Here is a 22,765-nt window from a genome sequence, read left to right on the forward strand (position 1 = left end):
ACTCTCATCAGGAAATCCATTGTTGTTGCATTGCTGGTGTTGGTCTTCCTTGCAGAATTCCCCTATCACGACTTCTGTGCTCTTTTGGGAACTTAGGTGCACTTTGCACCCACTTTTCAGGGTCTTGGGATGGGCTATTTTTCTAACCCTCACTGTTTTCTTACAGTCCCAGCGACCCTCTACAAGGTCACATAGGTTTGGGGTCCATTCGTGGTTCGCATTCCACTTCTAGAGTATATGGTTTGTGTTGCCCCTATCCCTATGTGTCCCCATTGCATCCTATTGTGACTATACATTGTTTGCACTGTTTTCTATTGCTATTACTGCATATTTTGGTATTGTGTACATATATCTTGTGTATATTTGCTATCCTCATACTGAGGGTACTCACTGAGATACTTTGGCATATTGTCATAAAAATAAAGTACCTTTATTTTTAGTATATCTGTGTATTGTGTTTTCTTATGATATTGTGCATATGACACTAGTGGTACTGTAGGAGCTTCACTCGTCTCCTAGTTCGGCCTAAGCTGCTCTGCTAAGCTACCTTTTCTATCAGCCTAAGCTGCTAGACACCCATCTACACTAATAAGGGATACCTGGGCCTGGTGCAAGGTGTAAGTACCTCTTGGTACCCACTACAAGCCAGTCCAGCCTCCTACAATAGCATATACAGTTTTCACATAAATGACATATAGCTATTTTAAAACTAGACAGTGCAATTTTCAACAGTTCCTGGGGGAGGTAAGTGTTTGTTAGTTTTTGCAGGTAAGTAAACCACCTACGGGGTTCAAGTTTGGGTCCAAGGTAGCCCACCGTTGGGGGTTCAGGGCAACCCCAAAGTTACAACACCAGCAGCTCAGGGCCGGTCAGGTGCAGAGGTCAAAGTGGTGCCCAAAACGCATAGGCTTCAATGGAGAAGGGGGTGCCCCGGTTCCAGTCTGCCAGCAGGTAAGTACCTGCGGCTTTGGAGGGCAGACCAGGGGGGTTTTGTAGGGCACCATGGGGGACCCAAGTCCACACAGAAAGTACACCCTCAGCGGCACGGGGGCGGCCGGGTGCAGTGTGCAAACAAGCGTCGGGTTCGCAATAGGACTCAATGGGAGATCAAGGGGTCTCTTCAGCGATGCAGGCAGGCAAGGGGGGGCTCCTCGGGGTAGCCACCACCTGGGAGAGGGCCACCTGGGGGTCGCTCCTGCACTGGAGGTCGGATCCTTCAGGTCCTGGGGGCTGCAGGTGCAGAGTCTTTACCAGGCGTCGGGTCTTTGAAGCAGGCAGTCACGTTCAGGGGGTGCCTCGGGATTCCCTCTGCAGGCATCGCTGTGAGGGCTCAGGGGGGTCAACTCTGGCTACTCACGGTCTCGTAGTTGCCGGGGAGTCCTCCCTGTGGTGTTTGTTCTCCACAAGTCGAGCCGGGGGCGTCGGGTGCAGAGTGCAAAGTCTCACGCTTCCGGCGGGAAACGTGTGTTGTTTCAAAGTTGCTTCTTTGTTGCAAAGTTGCAGTCTTTGGTGAACAGAGCCGCTGTCCTCAGGAGTTCTTGGTCCTTCTAGATGCAGGGTAGTCCTCTGAGGCTTCAGAGGTTACTGGACCCTGGGAACGCGCCGCTGGAGCAGTGTCTTTAGAAGTGGGGAGACAGGCCAGTAGAGCTGGGGCCAAAGCAGTTGGTGTCTCCGTCTTCTCTGCAGGTTTTTCAGTTCAGCAATCCTCTTCTTCATAGATTGCAGGAATCTGATTTCCTAGGTTCTGGGGAGCCCTTAAAAACAAAATTTAAGGGTGTGTTCAGGTCTGGGGGGTTAGTAGCCAATGGCTACTAGCCCTGAGGGTGGCTACACCCTCTTTGTGCCTCCTCCCTGAGGGGAGGGGGGCACATCCCTAATCCTATTGGGGGAATCCTCCATCTGCAAGATGGAGGATTTCGAAAAGTCAGAGTCACCTCAGCTCAGGATACCTTAGGGGCTGTCCTGACTGGCCAGTGACTCCTCCTTGTTTTTCTTATTGTCTCTCCTGGACTTGCCGCCAAAAGTGGGGGCTTTGTCCAGGGGGCGGGCATCTCCACTAGCTGTAGTGCCCTGGGGCATTGTAACACGAAGCCTTAGCCTTTGAGGCTCACTGCTAGGTGTTACAGTTCCTGCAGGGGTGAGGTGTGAAGCACCTCCACCCAGAGCAGGCTTTTGTTTCTGTCCTCAGAGAGCACAAAGGCCCTCACCACATGGGGTCAGAAACTCGTCTCTCAGCAGCAGGCTGGCACAGACCAGTCAGTCCTGCACTGAACAATTGGGTAAAATACAGGGGGCATCTCTAAGATGTCCTCTGTGCGCATTTTTTAATAAATCCAACACTGGCATCAGTGTGGGTTTATTATTCTGAGAAGTTTGATACCAAACTTCCCAGTATTCAGTGTAGCCATTATGGAGCTGTGGAGTTAGTTTTTGACAGACTCCCACACCATATACTCTTATGGCTACCCTGCACTTACAATGTCTAAGGTTTTGCTTAGACACTGTAGGGGCATAGTGCTCATGCACATATGCCCTCACCTGTGGTATAGTGGACCCTGCCTTAGGGCTGTAAGGCCTGCTAGAGGGGTGTCTTACCTATGCCACAGGCAGTGTGAGGTTGGCATGGCACCCTGAGGGGAGTGCCATGTTGACTTAGTCATTTTCTCCCCATCAGCAAACACAAGCTGGCAAGCAGTGTGTCTGTGCTGAGTGAGGGGTCCCTAGGGTGGCATAAGACATGCTGCAGCCCTAAGAGACCTTCCCTGGCATCAGGGCCCTTGGTACCAGGGGTACCAGTTACAAGGGACTTACCTGGGTGCCAGGGTTGTGCCAATTGTGGAGACAATGGTACATTTTGGGTGAAACAACACTGGTGCTGGGGCCTGGTTAGCAGGGTCCCAGCACACTTCTCAGTCAAGTCAGCATCAGTATCAGGCAAAAGTGGGGGGTAACTGCAAGAGGGAGCCATTTCTTTACACATACTTTAAAGTAAAGTCTCTGCTGTTGACAAGATCCTGCCTTGCTGAGGCCTGGTCCCAGACATACTCCAGGGTGTTAGAGGCTGCATTGTGTGAAGGCAGGCACAGCCGTTTCAGGTGTAAGTGACCACTCCTCCGCCCACTCTAGCCCAGGTGGCCCATCAGAATATGCAGGCTACACCCCAGCTCCCTTTGAGTCATTGTCTAGAGGGAATTCACAACAGCCCAACTGTCAGTCTGACCCAGATGTGGAATACACAAACAGGCAGAGTCGCAGAATGGCTTAAGTAAGAAAATGCCTACTTTCTAAAAGTGGCATTTTCAAACACACAATCTACAAACCAACTGCACTAAAAGATGTATTTTTAAATTGTGAGCTTAGAGACCCTAAACTCCATATTTCTATCTGCTCCCAAAGGGAATATCTACTTTAATAACATTTAAAGGCAGCCCCATTATTAACCTATGAGAGAGATAGGCCTTGCAGATTGAAAACCGAATTCGGGCAGTATTTCACTGTTAGGACATATAAAACACATTAGTGTATGTCCTATTTTAAACATACACTGCACCCTGCCCATAGGGCTACCTAGGGCCTACCTTAGGGGTGCCTTATATGTATGAGAAGGGAAGGTTTAGGCCTGGCAAGTGGGTACACTTGCCAAGTCGAATTGGCAGTTTAAAACTGCACACACAGACACTGCAGTGGCAGGTCTGAGCCATGTTTACAGGGCTAACTACTGTGGGTGGCACAACCAGTGCTGCAGGCCCACTAGTAGCATTTGATTTACAGGCCCTGGTCACCACTAGGGCACTTTACTAGGGACTTACTAGTAAATCAAATATGCCAATCGTGGATAAACCAATCACCAATACATTTTACCCAGGGAACACTTGCACTTTAGCACTGATTAGCAGTGGTAAAGTGCGCAGAGACAATAAACCAGCAAAACAGACCTGAAAAAATCGGAGGAAGAGGACAAAATGTTTGGGGATAACCCTTCAAAAAGAGCCATTTCCAACTCTGCTGTGTCTCAGTTTTGATACACTTTTATAACGTAGAGCATAGACTGAACGTTGATCTTATTAACTAGTAATAATGTGTATTCTGTATTCTTTGGAGTGTCTAACCACCCTCTCCTCTTTGAAATACTCTTTCAGTGCTCAGTCCCACTCACCTGACAGAGTTACCACAGTGAAGTACTTAATTATTCAGTTTGGGGTCCTGTAGTTCTGCCTGAGAACACGAGGGGTGAATTAATCCAATTGGTGCAACTAAAGCCCTGGGATCCCAGGAATCCGGTCATTATAGTGAATGGATGGATGGAATCATCTGTTCCTCCGCCCATTGGCTCATTATTTCATTCATCCTCTGCCCTACTGCCCTCTCACAGTACCACACACAGTGAAATGCACCACTTTATTATAAGTCAGACCTCTTGGCTTTCTCAATGCAGGTTTTATTTACCACCATCTGGAGCAACCCTGTCCATGCATGAATACATTTAGGTGTAAATTAAAGATAATTAGCTCCACAATATTTGTGTCAAGTGAATGCATTTTATTTTTATTGATTCTTTTTGTGCCTACATGAAACCAACCCTGCTAACTTTGGGGTCACCATGAACCCTCCCAAATCATAGTAAGGTAACAAAGAGGAGGAAGCGAATGAGATTGCCGGACCATCCAAACAGTGAATGTCAGGCAGCTCATGCAGAAGGTGATTGGTACATTGTCCCAGCCCAGCAGGTAGCGTTAATACTATTCATTGAGCACACTGCTACCCTAACTACCCAGTTGGTCATTTTCGTCCCGCTTGCAGTGTCCAACAGCCTCCAGCCAGCGAGCATCTGATGGGACCTTCCGAGAGAAAGGACAGGACCCCAGACATCAACGAGATGCATTGTGAACACTGGGACACATCAGCTGTGTCCCCAAGTCACTTTGTATATAGGCTGTGGGAATGATCATACGTGTCTCATCCATGTGCCCCATGCAAGTCTCATCGCTGTTTCCTCCTTCATGCTCCTCTGGCACCCACACATATTACCCCAACTCTTGGACTTATGAGGTCCACCTACTCCACCTCTGCTCCACCACCTCGTTGGAGGTGAAGGATACCCAGGTGGAAACAAGACACCAGTAAAGGCCACGTCTATCATCCAGAGAGAAAGGGCTCTAGATCTTTGCCACATCATTAAGCAGTCTCTGGTGAGATGGGGTCTCGGGGGAGACAGTCCTACTCCTGGCGGAGACGCTCCAGAATCTGCTGGTATTCAGGCATGTCCTTCTGCAGGTAGGACTCTTGTGCGACCCAGGATTCAAGTGCCTGCCGCTGCGCAGCCTGAAGGACAGTCAGCTCCCAGCAGTTGTTCAGTAGCTGATAAAAGCCCATCTGGTAATAGGCTTTGATGCCTTCATCCGACAAGGGTCCTGGAGATGAGACCTTTAGGCGTGGAGGCGGCAGGGCTGTGAATGAGAAACACATATGTTAATGCATGATGTTCCATGGGCTTTAACATCTGCATCCAGGGGACCCACCCAGGGGCATCAATGTTAACGCTTCACATCGTCAGCACGCAAGACCCTCCAACACATAAGTAGTGTATGAAGCTGGCCTAGTGTGTGGTGGACACCTATGGTGTTGGCACCTTATACCAGATCCAGACAACCACTATTAGTGAAGTGTAGGCAGTGTCTAGGAAGCCAGGCTCTCTAGGGGTAGCTGTGGATAAACAGGCAACACTTATCTAGGAGACATGCAAGCTTATGCAATACCATAATAGTCACACAGCAACTTCTCACACATGGAAGAACCACACAGTGTTACAAAAATAAAGGTACTTTATCACAGTAACACAATACTAGATTACTTATACGCAGCTTCCCCAACTGAAGGTAAGTACACACTATATAATTACACAATAGCAAATATGGATTGGCATAGAAACAACAAGCATTACCAAGAATTATAGAAAATAGTGAAGGCCCTAGGGGAAAACCAAACCATATACTAAGAAAGTGGAATGCGAAGTGAAGTTCCCTACCCAAGGATATGGAGTTGTTAAAGAGGAGCTGGAAGAACTAGGGACCCTAAGAGTTGAGTACCTGAGTGGCCCCTAGTGACCAGGAGAGCAGAGGTAAGTACCAGGTCTTCCCAAGGACTAACAGGAGGACTTAGAAAAAGGATTGTGCAAGAACCCGACCAGTCTAGAAGAAACTAATAGTGGATTCTGAAAGAAGAGGGCCTGCAAAAGGAGACGGAGCCCAGTCCATGATGGAGTGTCCAGTGGGGAAAGAAGCTACTACCCACGCCTCTGTGGATACAGAACCAGGTCGATGAGGGGAGAAGAGGACCAGCTGTGGAGCCCAGGAGGTGAAGAGGAGCCCTTGGAGCAGTGCAGATGGTGTCCCACGTTGGTTGTCGGGTTGAAGTTGATCAGTGGTGTAGGAGAACCACCAAAAAGCTTTGGCAAATGCAAGAGGAGCAAAAGAAGATTTGCAAGGATGAAGAGGACCAGCAAGGCCCAGGGGACTGGACCCTTGGAGGAAAGTCCAGGGTGACCCTCAGCAGTTGGGAGAGCCAACAGAAGCAGTCGCAGCCCCTACAGGCAAACTATTGGCAGCAGGCACAGTAAGTCACAGTGAGGCCGAGTCTCCAGAGGATGCATAGCTTAAGAAATGTTCCATTTGCTGGAAGGAGCTGGTGAAACTATGTTGCAAAGCAAAGTCATCGTCGGAGTTGCAGTCTTGTGGGTTCCTGAAGAGTCCAGTTGTGGTTCCAGTGGCCAGAAGTTGAAGTAAATGATGCAGAGGAGCCCTGGTGGAGTCTTTCACATTGAATCTGGGGAACCACCTGCAAGGGAGTCCCTAAATAGCACTAAAAGGGGGATTGGTCACCTAGCAAGGTGGCCACCTATCATGAAGGATCTGTTACGTCACCTGCCTGAACTGGCCACTCAGATGCCCCAGGGGCCTCTTGAAACAAGATGACAGAATTGAATGGCCACCTGGAGGAGCTCTGGGCACCACCCATGGGGTGGTGATGGACAGGGGAGTAGTCACTCCCTTTCCTTTGTCCAGTTTCACAACAGAGCAGGGACTGGGGGTCCCTGGACTGGTGCAAACCAGCTTATGCAAGGAGGGCACCAAATGTGCCCCTCAAAGCAAGCCGTGGTTTGGGGAAGCTACCCCTCCCAAGCCTTGTAACACCTATTTCCAAGGGAGAGAGTGTTGCCTCTCTCTCCCACAGAAAATCCTTTGTTCTGTCTTCTCCTGCTTGAGCTGGTCAAGCAGCAGGGGGGCAGAAACCTGTCTGACGGGTGGCAGCAGCACGGGCTGCCTGGAAAACCCTAGAAGACTGGTAGGAGAACTACTGGGGATCCTCTAAGGAGTCCCCAGAGTGCATGGAATCATACAACCAATACTGGCAGCAGTATTGGGGTATTATTCTTACATGTTTGATACAAAACATGCCCAGGTTCAGAGTTACCATGATGTAGCTGGACACAGGCAGTGACATGTGTCCAGTACACCAGTAAAATGGTTTCCCCGCACTTACGAAGTTCAGTGCAGTGGAACTGGCATTCGCAGGGGCACCTCTGCTCATGCAGGGCTGCCCTTACGCACAGGGACCTGCCCTCTGAGCTAGGAAGGCCTACCATAGGGGTGACTTACAGTGACCTGGTGCAGTGACCTGTGGTGAAAGGGTGCATGCACCTTTTCACACAGGGTGCAATGGCAGGCCTGCAGACACATTTTGCATGGGCTCCCATGGGTGGCACAATACAATGCACAGCCCATGGGGAACCGCTGGTGCCATAATGTCCTGGATACCTAACCACCATAAACTAAGGACTTATATGGGGACACCAGTATGCCAATTGTGAAGCGTACAAAGCCCTAGGCGACTAAATTTAGAGGGAGAGAACACCGGGGTCTTTGTTAGCAGGATACTAGTACAAACAGTCTAAGCATACTGATAGCAGGCAAAAAGTGGGGGTATCTATGCAAAAAAGAGGGTACTTGTGGGAAAGTAGCGTCTTTCTAGCCTTGTTACCCCCACTTTTGGCCTGTTTGTGAGTATATGTCAGGGTGTTTTCACTGTCTCACTGGGATCCTGCTAGCCAGGGCCCAGTGCTCATAGTGAAAACCCTATGTTTTCAGTATGTTTGTTATGTGTCATTGGGACTCTGCTAGCCAGGACCCCAGTGCTCATAAGTTTGTGGCCTATATGTATGTGTTCCCTGTGTGATGCCTAACTGTCTCACTGAGGCTCTGCTATCCAGAACCTCAGTGGTTATGCTCTCTCTTTCCAAATTGTCACTAACAGGCTAGTGACCAATTTCACCAATTCACATTGGCATACTGGAACACCCTTATAATTCCCTAATATATGGTACTGAGGTACCCAGGGTATTGGGGTTCCAGGAGATCCCTATGGGCTGCAGCATTTCTTTTGCCACCCATAGGGAGCTCAGACAATTCTTAAACAGGCCTGCCACTGCAGCCTGAGTGAAATAACGTCCACGTTATTTCACAGCCATTTACCACTACACTTAAGTAACTTATAAGTCACCTATATGTCTAACCTTTACCTGGTAAAGGTTGGGTGCTAAGTTACTTAGTGTGTGGGCACACTGGCACTAGCCAAGGTGCCCCCACATCGTTCAGGGCAAATTCCCCGGACTTTGTGAGTGCGGGGGACACCATTACACGTGTGCACTGGACATAGGTCACTACCTATGTACAGCGTCACAATGGTAACTCCGAACATGGCCATGTAACATGTCTAAGATCATGGAATTGTCACCCCAATGCTATTCTGGCATTGGGGAGACAATTCCATGATCCCCCGAGTCGCTAGCACAGACCCGGGTACTGCCAAACTACCTTTCCCGGGGTTTCACTGCAGCTGCTGCTGCTGCCAACCCCTCAGACAGGTTTCTGCCCTCCTGGGGTCCAGCCAGGCTTGGCCCAGGAAGGCAGAACAAAGGACTTCCTCAGAGAGAGGGTGTTACACTCTCTCCCTTTGGAAAAAGGTGTCAGGGCTGGGGAGGAGTAGCCTCCCCCAGCCTCTGGAAATGCTTTGATGGGCACAGATGCTGCCCATCTCCTCATAAGCCAGTCTACACCGGTTCAGGGATCCCCCAGCCCTGCTCTGGTGCGAAACTGGACAAAGGAAAGGGTCACTCCCCTTTCTTTTGTCCAGTTTACACCGGTTCAGGGACCCCTTAGCCCTGCTCTGGCGCGAAACTGGACAAAGGAAAGGGGAGTGACCACTCCCCTGACCTGCACCTCCCAGGGGAGGTGCCCAGAGCTCCTCCAGTGTGCTCCAGACCTCTGCCATCTTGGAAACAGAGGTGCTGCTGGCACACTGGACTGCTCTGAGTGGCCAGGGCCAGCAGGTGACGTCAGAGACATATTCTGATAGGCTCTTACCTGTGTTACTAGCCTATCCTCCTTCCTAGGTAGCCAAACTTCCTTTTCTGGCTATTTAGGGTCTCTGCTTTGGGGAATTCTTTAGATAATGAATGCAAGAGCTCATCAGAGTTCCTCTGCATCTCTCTCTTCACCTTCTGCCAAGGAATTGACCGCTGACTGCTCAGGACTCCTGCAAAACCGCAACAAAGTAGCAAAGACGACTACTGCAACCTTGTATCGCTGATCCTGCCACCTTCTCGACTGTTTTCCTGGTGGTGCATGCTGTGGGGGTAGTCTGCCTCCTCTCTGCACTAGAAGCTCCGATGAAATCTCCTGTGGGTCGACGGAATCTTCCCCCTGCAACTGCAGGCAACAAAAGACTGCATCACCGGTCCTCTGGGTCCCCTCTCAGCCTGACGAGCGTGGTCCCTGGAAGTCAGCAACTCTGTCCAAGTGGCTCCCACAGACCAGTGACTCTTCAGTCCAAGTTTGGTGGAGGTAAGTCCTTGCCTCCCCATAGCTAGACTGCATTGCTGGGTACCACGTGATTGCAGCTGCTCCGGCTCCTGTGCACTCTTCCAGGATTTCCTTTGTGCACAGCCAAGCCTGGGTCCCCGACACTCTAATCTGCAGTGCACAACCTCCTGAGTTGTCCTCCAGCGTCGTGGGATCTCCTTTAGTGACTTCGGGTGAGCTCCGGTTCACTCTTCTTTGTAGTGCCTGCTCCGGCACTTCTGCGGGTGCTGCCTGCTTCTGTGAGGGATCCCTGTCTTGCTGGGCGCCCCCTCTGTCTCCTCACGCAAGTGGCGACATCTTGGTCCCTCCTGGGCTACAGCAGCATCCAAAAACCCTAACCGCAACCCTTGCAGCTAGCAAGGCTTGTTTGCGGTCTTTCTGCATGGGAACACCTCTGCAAGCTTCTTCACGATGTGTGACATCCATCCTCCAAAGGGAATTTCCTAGTCCTCTTCGTTCTTGCAGAATCCACAGCTTCTACCATCCGGTGGCAGCTTCTTTGCACCCTCAGCTGGCATTTCCTGGGCATCTGCCCAATCTCGACTTTGTTGCGACTCTTGGACTTGGTCCCCTTGTTCCACAGGTACTCTCGTCCAGAAATCCACTGTTGTTGCATTGCTGGTGTTGGTCTTCCTTGCAGAATTCCCCTATCACGACTTCTGTGCTCTCTGGGGAATATAGGTGCACTTTACACCTACTTTTCAGGGTCTTGGGATGGGCTATTTTTCTAACCCTCACTGTTTTCTTACAGTCCCAGCGACCCTCTACAAGCTCACATAGGTTTTGGGGTCCATACGTGGTTCGCATTCCACTTTTGGAGTATATGGTTTGTGTTGCCCCTATACCAATCTGCTTCTATTGCAATCTACTGTAACTTTACACTGCTTGCATTACTTCCTTTTGCTATTACTGCATATTTTTGGTATTGTGTACATATATCTTGTGTATATTTGCTATCCTCATACTGAGGGTACTCACTGAGATACTTTTGGCATATTGTCATAAAAATGAAGTACCTTTATTTTTTGTATATCTGTGTATTGTGTTTTCTTATGATATTGTGCATATGACACCAGTAGTATAGTAGGAGCTTTGCATGTCTCCTAGTTCAGCCTAAGCTGCTGGAAACACCTCTTCTACACTAATAAGGGATACCTGGACCTGGTAGAGAGTGTAAGTACCCCTTGGTACCCACTACAAGCCAGGCCAGCCTCCTACAGTACTTTCCTTCAAGTAGAGATAAGATTGTTAATGATCTGCATGTGATGTGACCCAGGAGCTTCACCACATGAATGTAGAAATGTATTGGTGCTTCACATGTCACATTCTTCAGCAACTGTAGCTGGAGAACCTACCTGGGAACCAACCCACGCATGGGCACGGACATCAGTGTTAATGCTTCATGTGTCACGGGTTTTGGTAACTGCATCTAGAAACCCACCCAGGGGGCTTCAAACGCACACCCCACACATCTGTGCTAATATTTCACGCTTCATGGAATCGCTCCAATACATACCTGCATCCTCCCTGAGGCTCGCTGATGCCAGTGGATGAGCAGCGATCATGGACAGCTTCAGGACCTTCTCCCAGTCTCCGCTCACGATCTCTTCTGCGATCATATCTCTGTCAATCACAAAGACACATGGTGAGGACCACCTAGAGCTCAGAGGCCAGGCTTCTGTTAACATTGATGCTCTACAGTCAGATTGCCTCATTCATGGATAAAAGCCAATATGAGTAAACTGCAGGTCCCTGTAAACTGAGGTGAATATGGGGTGCACTTAACAGGCTGCAGAGCATCTGTGCATCAGAGCGAGCAGTAGTCGAATGCCTTGGAGCAGAAACTCAGGCTCAAGAGATGTGCTGTAGCTGCTAGACTGACTGAATCTCACATCACTGGCTCTAATCCGTAATGGTACAGGATAAAAAAACTGATGCAATGGAATGCAGTGTTGCCTAATTACCAGTGTTTCAGATTAATTCAAACATTTCAGGGATCACATTTTGCTTTTTTTGCAGACCCAGGATTGGCAAATCTGGAGAAGGAGCAGCCCCGGAGTTCACATGCACATTCACTCCACATGGGTAAATCACTGTTGTGTCTGGGGATCATTTTCACCCTATTCAAAAGTAAGCACTCAATGTACACCACATTACGGGACGCAAGTTCTCACATGGCAAAAGAAACTGCGCCGACTAACCTTCTGTTGGAAAATGGCCCACTCTAAGGAGTCACCCCAAACTTTTTGCCTCCCTCCTCCTCTTTTTCTCACCTCATTTTTGTTGGCTTCAGGACTCTGGGTACTTTACCACAGCTAACAAGTGCTAACGTGCATGTGCTCTCTCTCTAAAACATGGAAGCATTGGCTAATAACCAATTGGCATATTTAATTTACCCTTATGTCCCTGGTAAAGTGCACAAGATGTGCTCAGAGCCTGCAAATGAAATGTTACTAGTGGGCTTGCAGCACGGACTGTGCCACCCACATAAGTAGCCCCTTAACCATGTCACAGGTTGCCATTGCCAGGCCTGTATGGGTAGTTTCACTTGCACTTTGACTGCTTGCCAAGCCTTAAATTCCCCTTTTCTTCCATATTGGTCACCCGTAAGGTAGGCCCTAGGTAACCTATAGGGCAGCGTGTTATGTAAGTAGAAGGCAGGACATGGACATACGTTTTACATGTCCTGGTGGTGAAAAACTCCCAAAGTAGCTTTTCACTACTGTGAAGCCTGCTCCTCTCATAGGCTAGCATTAGAATTTCTCTTATGTGCTGTTAAGTGGTAATTTCTGATCTGCGAGGAACAGACGTCATATTTGGTACGGTAAGAAAAATACTACTTACTGGTGAAGTTAGATTTAATATTACTATTTTAGAAATGCCACTTTTAGAAAGTGGGCATTTCTCTACACTGACTGCCATCTGTGCCTTACAGCCTGTCTCCAATCCACGTCTGATCTGTGCTGGTTGACAGCTCCTCTTGTGCATTTCACCCAGACAGCCAATAACAGAGGACATCCTTACTGCAGCTACATTCATCTGTATACAGATGGGCTTCCCTGGACAGGAAGGGTGGAGGGGCTATCTCTTACACTTCAAGTGCCAGGAGCCTGCCCTCACACAAAGGACTGATAACCCCCCATGGGGCTCCTGGCAACCAGGGCTGGGTTGAAAGGTGAAATTGCACATTTCTAAATGTTTATTCCACTTCAAAGGCACTTTTGTGTATACATACTGGGTCTGTGACCCCACCAAATCAGACTCTTCGGGACCTACAACTGGGTTCTGTCAGAGAGACTGCCTGTCTACCCAAAGGACTCATCTGGACTGCTTTGATGAAAGGACTGCTCTCCTGCTTGCTGCCCTGCTGCCTGCTTAAACCTGACTCTGCTGGAAAGACTCTACCTTCCTCCTCAAGTGCTCTCCCAGGGCTTGGATTGAGCTTGCCTCCTGTTCTGAGATCTCAGGGCAATCAAAGCCTTCAGAAACAAGAAAAGCCAGCACGTCGAAAAATCGACACAATGCCTGCAAAATTCAACGCAACGTCTGCCGAATCAACCTAGCGCCTGCTCCTCGGCTACAAAATCATAGCATCAGCTTGCCTCTGCTCAACTAGTTCTGGGTTTTCATCGCATCGTCACTGGGCATCAAAATATCTCTGCATCGCAATGCTCCTGGAAACTGACACATCGCCTTGCAGCGTAGAAAGAAACAAGGCGTCACCTTTGCTGCACTGGAAAACTTGACGCATTGCTTCACTTTTCGATACATCTCCACCTCTGCATTGTTATTTTTGATGCATCCCAGGTACTGTGTGTTAAAAGGATACAACCACTGATCTTAAGAATTGAGACTCATTTAAGTCTTTAAAAAGTGATAGTTTGACTTGTGCATATTGTTTTGTCATTTTGGTCCTATTTTATTCAGATAAATATTACCTCTAACTGATGTGGAGTGGTTTTTGTGCTTTGTTTACTGTGTTACTGTATGAGTTATTGCACAACTACTTTACTCATTGCCTTCTAAGTTAGGCCTGCCTGCTCTGTGCCAAGCTACCACAGAGTGAGCACAGGATAATTTAGGTTGTGTTGTGACTTACCCAAACTAGGTTTGTGTCCCCTACTTGGACAGGGAGCATACCTCTGCCAACTGGAGACCCAATGTCTAACACCTATGTTGGACTATCTAGTCTGCTCTTTGTTTTACTTCAGCACTCAGTCTTGACATCCACTGGAGAGACCCTGATGGTAGTTCTAGGCTGCTCAGGAGTCAGCTACTGCCCTTTGGGTCACACTGCGATTAGACTGGATCTGTTGGTGGCAGCCAATTAGCAATCAGCAGAACATGCTGACAAACATGTAACCTAGCAGAAGGGGACATCTAAGAGGAGAAGAGACTCTTTCAATTTCCAAGTCCCCCCGGTGGCTAAGCCTGACTTCCTCATACCCCTTTGGCGTTATACTGGGTGTCACCTTAGGACTCAAGAGAGACTGGGTTTGATGTGGCCAATGTACAGCCTGACCAGCAGATATCAGCCTTTCTTCTGTGCCTTCATGAAGCCTGGGAAATGCCCTGGAAGAGAGTTTTAATTTTAAAGAAAGTTTGGTGTGTGGTTTACTCCACTTCCCTCAGTGCCCAGAAATCAAGATAAATACCAGTGCCATACAACCACTTGTCCAGTGTGGAGAAATGATGACACACAGCTACACAGTGTAAAGCAGATCCTCACCTCAAAAGAATGTTGAACATCTCCTCCTAGCACTGTTCCTAATGTTAGACGTCTCCTCCTCCTGGTACTGTCCCTAATATTAGACGGCTCCTCCTCCTAGCATTAGACGTCTCCTCCTCCTGGTACTGTTCCTAACATTAGACGTCTCCTCCTCCTAGCAGTGTTCCTAACATTAGATGTCTCCCCCTCCTAGCACTGTTCCTAACATTAGACGTCTCCTCCTCCTAACATTAGATGTCTCCCCCTCCTAGCACCGTTCCTAACATTAGACTTCTTTTGCTCCTGTCACTGTTTCTAATCGTTGACATTTCCTCCTAGGCTGCTCTGCTAAAGATCCAGACATACACAGAAGTCCTCAGCACACACATAAACCTGTCCTCTTTGAGATAGACATACAAAGCAGTCGATGTTCCACGTTTGTTAAAAGGTGCTAGGTAAACACTCACCTGGTCTTAGCCGCTGGTGGGCTGTAGTTGTTGGCCAGTGATGCCCAGCAATGGTCATACAACACGTTGACTGCTGGCAGTGTGCTTCCAGTGGGGTCCTGCAAAGCACGTGCTATCAGGGGGCCTTTACTGCTGGTTGAACGCTCTGCTGCCTGCAGGATCGCAGCCTTTGGAGGGATGTACTGGGCTTCTACGAGGAGCTGGTCATTATCCCCTCGAATGGTGGAGGTCGACAACCTGCATCGAGCAAAGAAACATTCAGTTTACTTCGAGTGCTGGAGAGCTATTGGGGCTCTAGCGCAGGTAAACAATCATGGCCCTCATTACGACCCTGGCGGTTGGTGGAGATATGGTGGAAAGTACTGCCAACAGGCTGGGGGTACTTTCCACCATATTATGACATAGCCAAAGCGCCAATGTACCACACCGATCGCTACAGCAGTAACAGCCGCTGGGCTGGAGATATCAGTCTCCAGCCCGGCGACTGTCACTGTCCCGCCTGTGGGATTATGACCCCGCCTATCGCCATGGTTTCCGTGGCTTCCTTAACGCCTTTCTCTGTCACGGATAGAGGTCTTCCCTACCCCCTCTCCAGACACCCGCCAACCCCCCTTCCTCCAAATACCCCCCTACTTTCACGCCCCCTTCACACACACACACACACACATGCATATACACACCCGTTCCCACATGCATCCATGCATGCATACACCCAGCCACACACACATCCGCAGACACTTTCATACATACACGCAGACATGCATTCACACAACACAACATACACGCACTCACACCTCCATGCCTGAACACACGCATTCAACACGAAACACACACCCACATACATGCACACACAAACATTCACACACACTACCACACAGCTCCCTCCACCTCCCTCCCCTGTCAGAGCACCCACTTACCTGTGTTCAAGGGATCCTCCCGCAGGAGACGGGATGGGGCGCTGTTGCCACCAGCAGCGTCCGCCAGCAGAACACCGCCAGGCCGTATTATGGGTCATAATATAGCTGGTGGCGGTCTACTGGCTTGGCGTTGCTGGAGGCAGCAGCGCCACCTTACTGCCATCTGCCAGCATGGCCACAGCCGGATTACCACCATCCTTCTGGCAGAAGTCTGGATGTGGTCATATTACGGCAGACGGCTGCGGTTTATACAGCCAGTATCATAATGAGGGCCCATGTCTGTAGGACAGAACAGCGGGGTGTAGCACCAATACAGCAAAAAATGGATTCCCTCCCCTCCAGTTGGGTAGCAAAATACAAACTGAATAGGGACGCAGTGGACCCCTCACAACCCGAGGACTGGTGCGACTGCACCAGCCGCACTAGGGTTAGATATTCTGCTACACAAAAGGCGTCAGAGGAACAAAGTAGGTATTTACCTTTTTTGAGGCGCAAGTAGACTAATTTCAGAAGGCTGGAAGTGTCAGGATCTGGGATGCAGTCTCTGGGGCTGCAGGGGTTGTGTTTCTGAGCACCTAGTGAAAGGACTACCTTCAATGCGCCAACACGAGTAAGTAATCCAGGTAGACTGTGACACATACCCAGCCCACTGAGCAATAAATACTATGTGGATGGGGTTTTCTGGTCATTAATCTAACTTGATGAGTTCAGGGACAATGTGGAACTCCAAGCACTCTCTTAAATGGATAACGCCCTAAAAACAGCCCTATGAAACAGGGGAAGAACTCCAAGTCTAGTGCATGAAATATGAACGCTAATCACACAGAATGGGAGAATAAGTGCAGTAATGCCGTCCATGGCCAGTAAAAACAACATGAACATTCCTAACATAGTTAGCAAGCTCCTAGAATCCACCATCCTATCGCTACTTCTGAGTGCTATGCTGAATTTTAGAAGAAGCAGAAAATAAATGGAGTTTAATTTAGCCTTAGAGCCCTACGTAGCGGGCTATACCAGCCATTGAAGGTCCTCTCCAGCGTTAAAGGTCTGAGCCGAAGGCCCAGGTACAAGGGGTTCTAAGGCTATTAGATCATTCGGCCACTAGAGGGAAGAATGTGCTAATAAATAACACAAAGTACTCAGGGAGCCAAAGGGGATTAAAATCCCCTCAGACACTGGGAGGTCTTCGTTCACAGCTGTTGCTGTGATCCACGAACATTAGCATGTTGAGGGCTTTTAAGCCATTAGAAGCCGGGAGCACCCCTGTGTCTGCAATGGAGCTCCCACATTCCAATGCTCTAAGATGGTCCGCACAGCATTCCTTCTCTGTGGAATATAACTGCTTAGCCCTTCTCTGCCACACCCTTGCCACAGAATGATAGTCATTCCCAGACTGAAGTCTACGGCTCTGCGCCACTCCTGGACAACAGGATGATAGTCATTCCTAGACTGAAGTCTACATCTCTGCACCACTCCTGGATGACAGACTGATGGTCATTCCCAGACTGAAGCCTACGTCTCTGCCACACCCTTGACTCAGAAAGATAGTCATTCCCAGACTGAAGTCTATGTCTCTGCCACACCCCTGCCACATAATGATAGTCATTCCTAGACTGAAGTCTACGTCTCTGCACCGCTCCTGGACAACAGAATGATGGTCATTCCTTGACTGATGTCTAGGTCTCTGCACCGCTCCTGGATGACAGAATGATGGTCATTCCCAGACGGAAGCCTACGTCTCTGCCACACCCTTGTCACAGAATGATCGTCATTCCTAGAATGAAGCCTACATCTCTGCACCGGTCCTGGATGAGAGAATGATGGTCATTCCCAGACTGAAGTCTACATCTCTGCACCGCTCCTGGATGAAAGAATGATAGTCATTCTCAGATTGAAGCATACATCTCTGCACTGCTCCTGGACGACAGAATGATGGTCATTCCCAGACTGAAGCCTACGTCTCTGCCACACCCCTGCCACAGAATGATAGTCATTCCCAGAGTGAAGTCTACATCTCTGCACCGCTCATGGACGACAGAATGATGGTCATTCCCAGACTGAAGCCTACGTCTCTGCCACACCCCTGCCACAGAATGATAGTCATTCCCAGAGTGAAGTCTACGTCTCTGAACCGCTCTTGGACGACAGAATGATAGTCATTCCTAGACTGAAGCCTACGTCTCTGCACCGCTCCTGGACGACAGAATGATAGTCATTCCCAGACTGAAGCCTACGTCTCTGCACCGCTCCTGGATGACAGAATGATGGTAATTCCCAGACTGAAGCCTGCGTCTCTGCCACACCCCTGCCACAGAATGATAGTCATTCCCAGAGGGAAGCCTACGTCTCTGCACCGCTCCTGGACGACAGAATGATGCTCATTCCCAGACTGAAGCCTACGTCCCTGCCACACCCTTGCCACAGAATAATAGTCATTCCCAGACTGAAGCCTACGTCTCTGCACCGCTCCTGGACGACAGAAGGATGGTCATTCCTAGACTGAAGTCTACGTCTCTGCCACAGCCCTGCCACAGAATGATAGTCATTCCCAGACTGAAGCCTACGTCTCTGCACCGCTCCTGGACGACAGAATGATGGTCATTCCAAGACTGAAGCATACGTCTCTGCCACACCCCTGCCACAGAATGATAGTCATTCCCAGACTGAAGCCTACGTCTCTGCACCGCTCCTGGATGACAGAATGATGGTCATTCCCAGACTGAAGCCTACGTCTCTGCCACACTCTTGCCACAGAATGATAGTCATTCCTAGACTGAAGTCTACGTCTCTGAACCGCTCTTGGACGACAGAATGATAGTCATTCCTAGACTGAAGCCTACGTCTCTGCACCGCTCCTGGACGACAGAATGATGGTCATTCCCAGACTGAAGTCTACGTCTGTACCACTCCTGGACGACAGAATGATGTTCATTCCGAGATTGAAGCCTACGTCTCTGCTACACCCTTGCCACGGAATGATCGTCATTCCTAGACTGAAGTCTACGTCTCTGCACCGCTCCTGGACGACAGAATGATGGTCATTCCTAGACTAATGTCTACGTCTCTGCACCGCTCCTGGATGACAGAATGATGGTCATTCCCAGACTGAAGCCTACGTCTCTGCCACACCCTTGCCACAGAATGATCGTCATTCCTAGACTGAAGCCTACATCACTGCACCAGTCCTGGACGACAGAATGATGGTCATTCCCAGACTGAAGTCTACGTCTCTGCACAGCTCCTGGACGACAGAATGATAGTCATTCCCAGACTGAAGCCTACATCTCTGCACTGCTCCTGGACGACAGAATGATGGTCATTTACAGACTGAAGCCTACGTCTCTGCCTGCCCTGCCACAGAATCATAGTCATTCCCAGAGTGAAGCCTATGTCTCTGCCACACCCTTGCAACAGAATGATAGTCATTCCCAGAGTGAAGTCCACGTCTCTGCACCGCTCCTGCACGACAGAATGATGGTCATTCCCAGACTGAAGTCTACATCTCTGCACCGCTCCTGGACGACAGAATGATGGTCATTCCCAGACTGATGCCTACGTCTCTGTCACACCCCTGCCACAGAATGATAGTCATTCCAGGAGTGAAGCCTACATCTCTGCACCGCTCCTGGACAACAGAATGATGGTCATTCCCAGACTGAAGCCTACGTCTCTGCCACACCCCTGCCACAGAATGATAGTCATTCCCAGAGTGAAGTCTACATCTCTGCACCGCTCATGGACGACAGAATGATGGTCATTCCCAGACTGAAGCCTACGTCTCTGCCACACCCCTGCCACAGAATGATAGTCATTCCCAGAGTGAAGTCTACGTCTCTGCACCGCTCATGGACGACAGAATGATGGTCATTCCCAGACTGAAGCCTACGTCTCTGCCACACCCATGCCACAGAATGATATTCATTCCTAGACTGAAGTCTACGTCTCTGAACCGCTCTTGGACGACAGAATGATAGTCATTCCTAGATTGAAGCCTACGTCTCTGCACCGCTCCTGGACGACAGAATGATAGTCATTCCCAGACTGAAGCCTACGTCTCTGCACCGCTCCTGGATAACAGAATGATGGTAATTCCCAGACTGAAGCCTGCGTCTCTGCCACACCCCTGCCACAGAATGATAGTCATTCCCAGAGGGAAGCCTACGTCTCTGCACCGCTCCTGGACGACAGAATGATGCTCATTCCCAGACTGAAGCCTACGTCCCTGCCACACCCTTGCCACAGAATAATAGTAATTCCCAGAGTGAAGCCTACGTCTCTGCACCGCTCCTGGACGACAGAAGGATGGTCATTCCTAGACTGAAGTCTACGTCTCTGCCACAGCCCTGCCACAGAATGATAGTCATTCCCAGACTGAAGCCTACGTCTCTGCACCGCTCCTGGACGACAGAATGATGGTCATTCCAAGACTGAAGCATACGTCTCTGCCACACCCCTGCCACAGAATGATAGTCATTCCCAGACTGAAGCCTACGTCTCTGCACCGCTCCTGGAGGACAGAATGATGGTCATTCCCAGACTGAAGCCTATGTCTCTGCCACACCCTTGCCACAGAATGATAGTCATTCCTAGACTGAAGTCTACATCTCTGAACCGCTCTTGGACGACAGAATGATAGTCATTCCTAGACTGAAGCCTACGGCTCTGCACCGCTCCTGGACGACAGAATGATGGTCATTCCCAGACTGAAGTCTACGTCTGTTCCACTCCTGGATGACAGAATGATGGTCATTCCGAGATTGAAGTCTACGTCTCTGCTACACCCTTGCCACGGAATTATCGTCATTCCTAGACTGAAGTCTACGTCTCTGCACCGCTCCTGGACGACAGAATGATGGTCATTCCTAGACTAATGTCTACGTCTCTATACCGCTCCTGGATGACAGAATGATGGTCATTCCCAGACTGAAGCCTACGTCTCTGCCACACCCTTGCCACAGAATGATCGTCATTCCTAGACTGAAGCCTTGTAAAGAAATGGCTCCCTGTTGCAGTTACCCCCCACTTTTTGCCTGATACTGATGCTGACTTGACTGAGAAGTGTGCTGGGACCCTGCTAACCAGGCCCCAGCACCAGTGTTCTTTCACCTAAAATGTACCATTGTTTCCACAATTGGCACAACCCTGGCACCTAGGTAAGTCCCTTGTAACTGGTACCCCTGGTACCAAGGGCCCTGATGCCCGGGAAGGTCTCTAAGGGCTGCAGCATGTCTTATGCCACCCTAGGGACCCCTCACTCAGCACAGACACACTGCTTGCCAGCTTGTGTGTGCTGGTGGGGAGAAAATGACTAAGTCGACATGGCACTCCCCTCAGGGTGCCATGCCAACCTCACACTGCCTGTGGCATAGGTAAGTCACCCCTCTTGTAGGCCTTACAGCCCTAAGGCAGGGTGCACTATACCATAGGTGAGGGCATAGGTGCATGAGCACTATGCCCCTACAGTGTCTAAGCAAAACCTTAGACATTGTAAGTGTAGGGTAGCCATAAGAGTATATGGGCTGGGAGTCTGTCAAAAACGAACTCCACAGCTCCATAATGGCTACACTGAATACTGGGAAGTTTAGTATCAAACTTCTCAGAATAATAAACCCACACTGATGCCAGTGTTGGATTTATTAAAAAATGCACACAGAGGGCATCCTAGAGATGCCCCCTGTATTTTACCCAATTGTTCAGTGCAGGACTGACTGGTCTGTGCCAGCCTGCTGCTGAGAGACGAGTTTCTGACCTCATGCGGTGAGAGCCTTTGTGCTCTCTGAGGACAGAAACAAAAGCCTGCTCTGGGTGGAGATGCTTCACACCTCCCCCCTGCAGGAACTGTAACACCTAGCAGTGAGCTTCAAAGGCTCAAGCTTCGTGTTACAATGCCCCAGGGCACTCCAGCTAGTGGAGATGCCCGCCCCCTGGACCCAGCCCCCACTTTTGGCGGCAAGTCCAGGAGAGATAATGAGAAAAACAAGGAGGAGTCACTGGCCAGTCAGGACAGCCCCTAAGGTTCCCTGAGCTGAGGTGACTCTGACTTTTAGAAATCCTCCACCTTGTAGAAGGAGGATTCCCCCAATAGGATTAGGGATGTGACCCCCTCCCCTTGGGAGGAGGCACAAAGAGGGTGTACTCACCCTCAGGGCTAGTAGCCATTGGCTACTAACCCCCCAAACCTGAACACGCCCTTAAATTTAGTATTTAAGGGCTTTCCCTGAACCTAGAAATCAGATTCCTGCAACTACAAGAAGAAGGACTGCAAAGCTGAAAAACCCCTGCAGAGGAAGACCAGAAGACACCAACTGCCTTGGTCCCAGAACTCACCGGCTTGTCTCCTGCCTTCCAAAGAACCCTGCTCCAGCGACGCTTTCCAAGGGACCAGCGACCTCTGAATCCTCTGAGGACTGCCCCGCTTCGAAGAAGACAAGAAACTCCCGAGAACAGCGGCACTGCTCCAAAAGAACTGCAACTTTATTACAAGGAGCAGATTTAAAGACCCCTGCAACTCCCCGCAAGAAGCGTGAGACTTGCAACACTGCACCCGGCGACCCCGACTCGACTGGTGGAGAACAAACAGCTCAGGGAGGACCCTCCGGCGACTCTACGACTGTGAGTAACCAAAGTTGTCCCCCCTGAGCCTCCACAGCGACGCCTGCAGAGGGAATCCCCAGGCTCCCCCTGATCGCGACTGTCTTAACTCTATTTCCCGACGGCTGGAAAAGACCCTGCACCCGCAGCCCCCAGCGCCTAAAG

General features: G+C 49.7%; 1 protein-coding gene across 1 annotated transcript in view; it reads right to left on the bottom strand.

The window, feature by feature from the left end:
• Nucleotides 1–4,397: 4,397 nt before the first annotated feature.
• LOC138252828 (uncharacterized) overlaps nucleotides 4,398–22,765 on the bottom strand; it is a 138,700-nt gene continuing 120,332 nt past the window's right edge. Inside the window, exons 8-10 of the mRNA XM_069205770.1 lie at nucleotides 15,093–15,329; nucleotides 11,434–11,540; nucleotides 4,398–5,447 (exon numbers count right to left, since the gene is read on the bottom strand). Of these exons, the coding sequence (XP_069061871.1) occupies nucleotides 5,218–5,447; nucleotides 11,434–11,540; nucleotides 15,093–15,329 (574 nt within the window). The 3' untranslated portion in view covers nucleotides 4,398–5,217. The remainder of the gene's footprint in view (nucleotides 5,448–11,433; nucleotides 11,541–15,092; nucleotides 15,330–22,765) is intronic.

This window comes from Pleurodeles waltl, chromosome 1_2 (genome assembly GCF_031143425.1).
Source record: "Pleurodeles waltl isolate 20211129_DDA chromosome 1_2, aPleWal1.hap1.20221129, whole genome shotgun sequence".
In the NCBI taxonomy this organism is placed as follows: Eukaryota; Metazoa; Chordata; class Amphibia; order Caudata; family Salamandridae; genus Pleurodeles; species Pleurodeles waltl.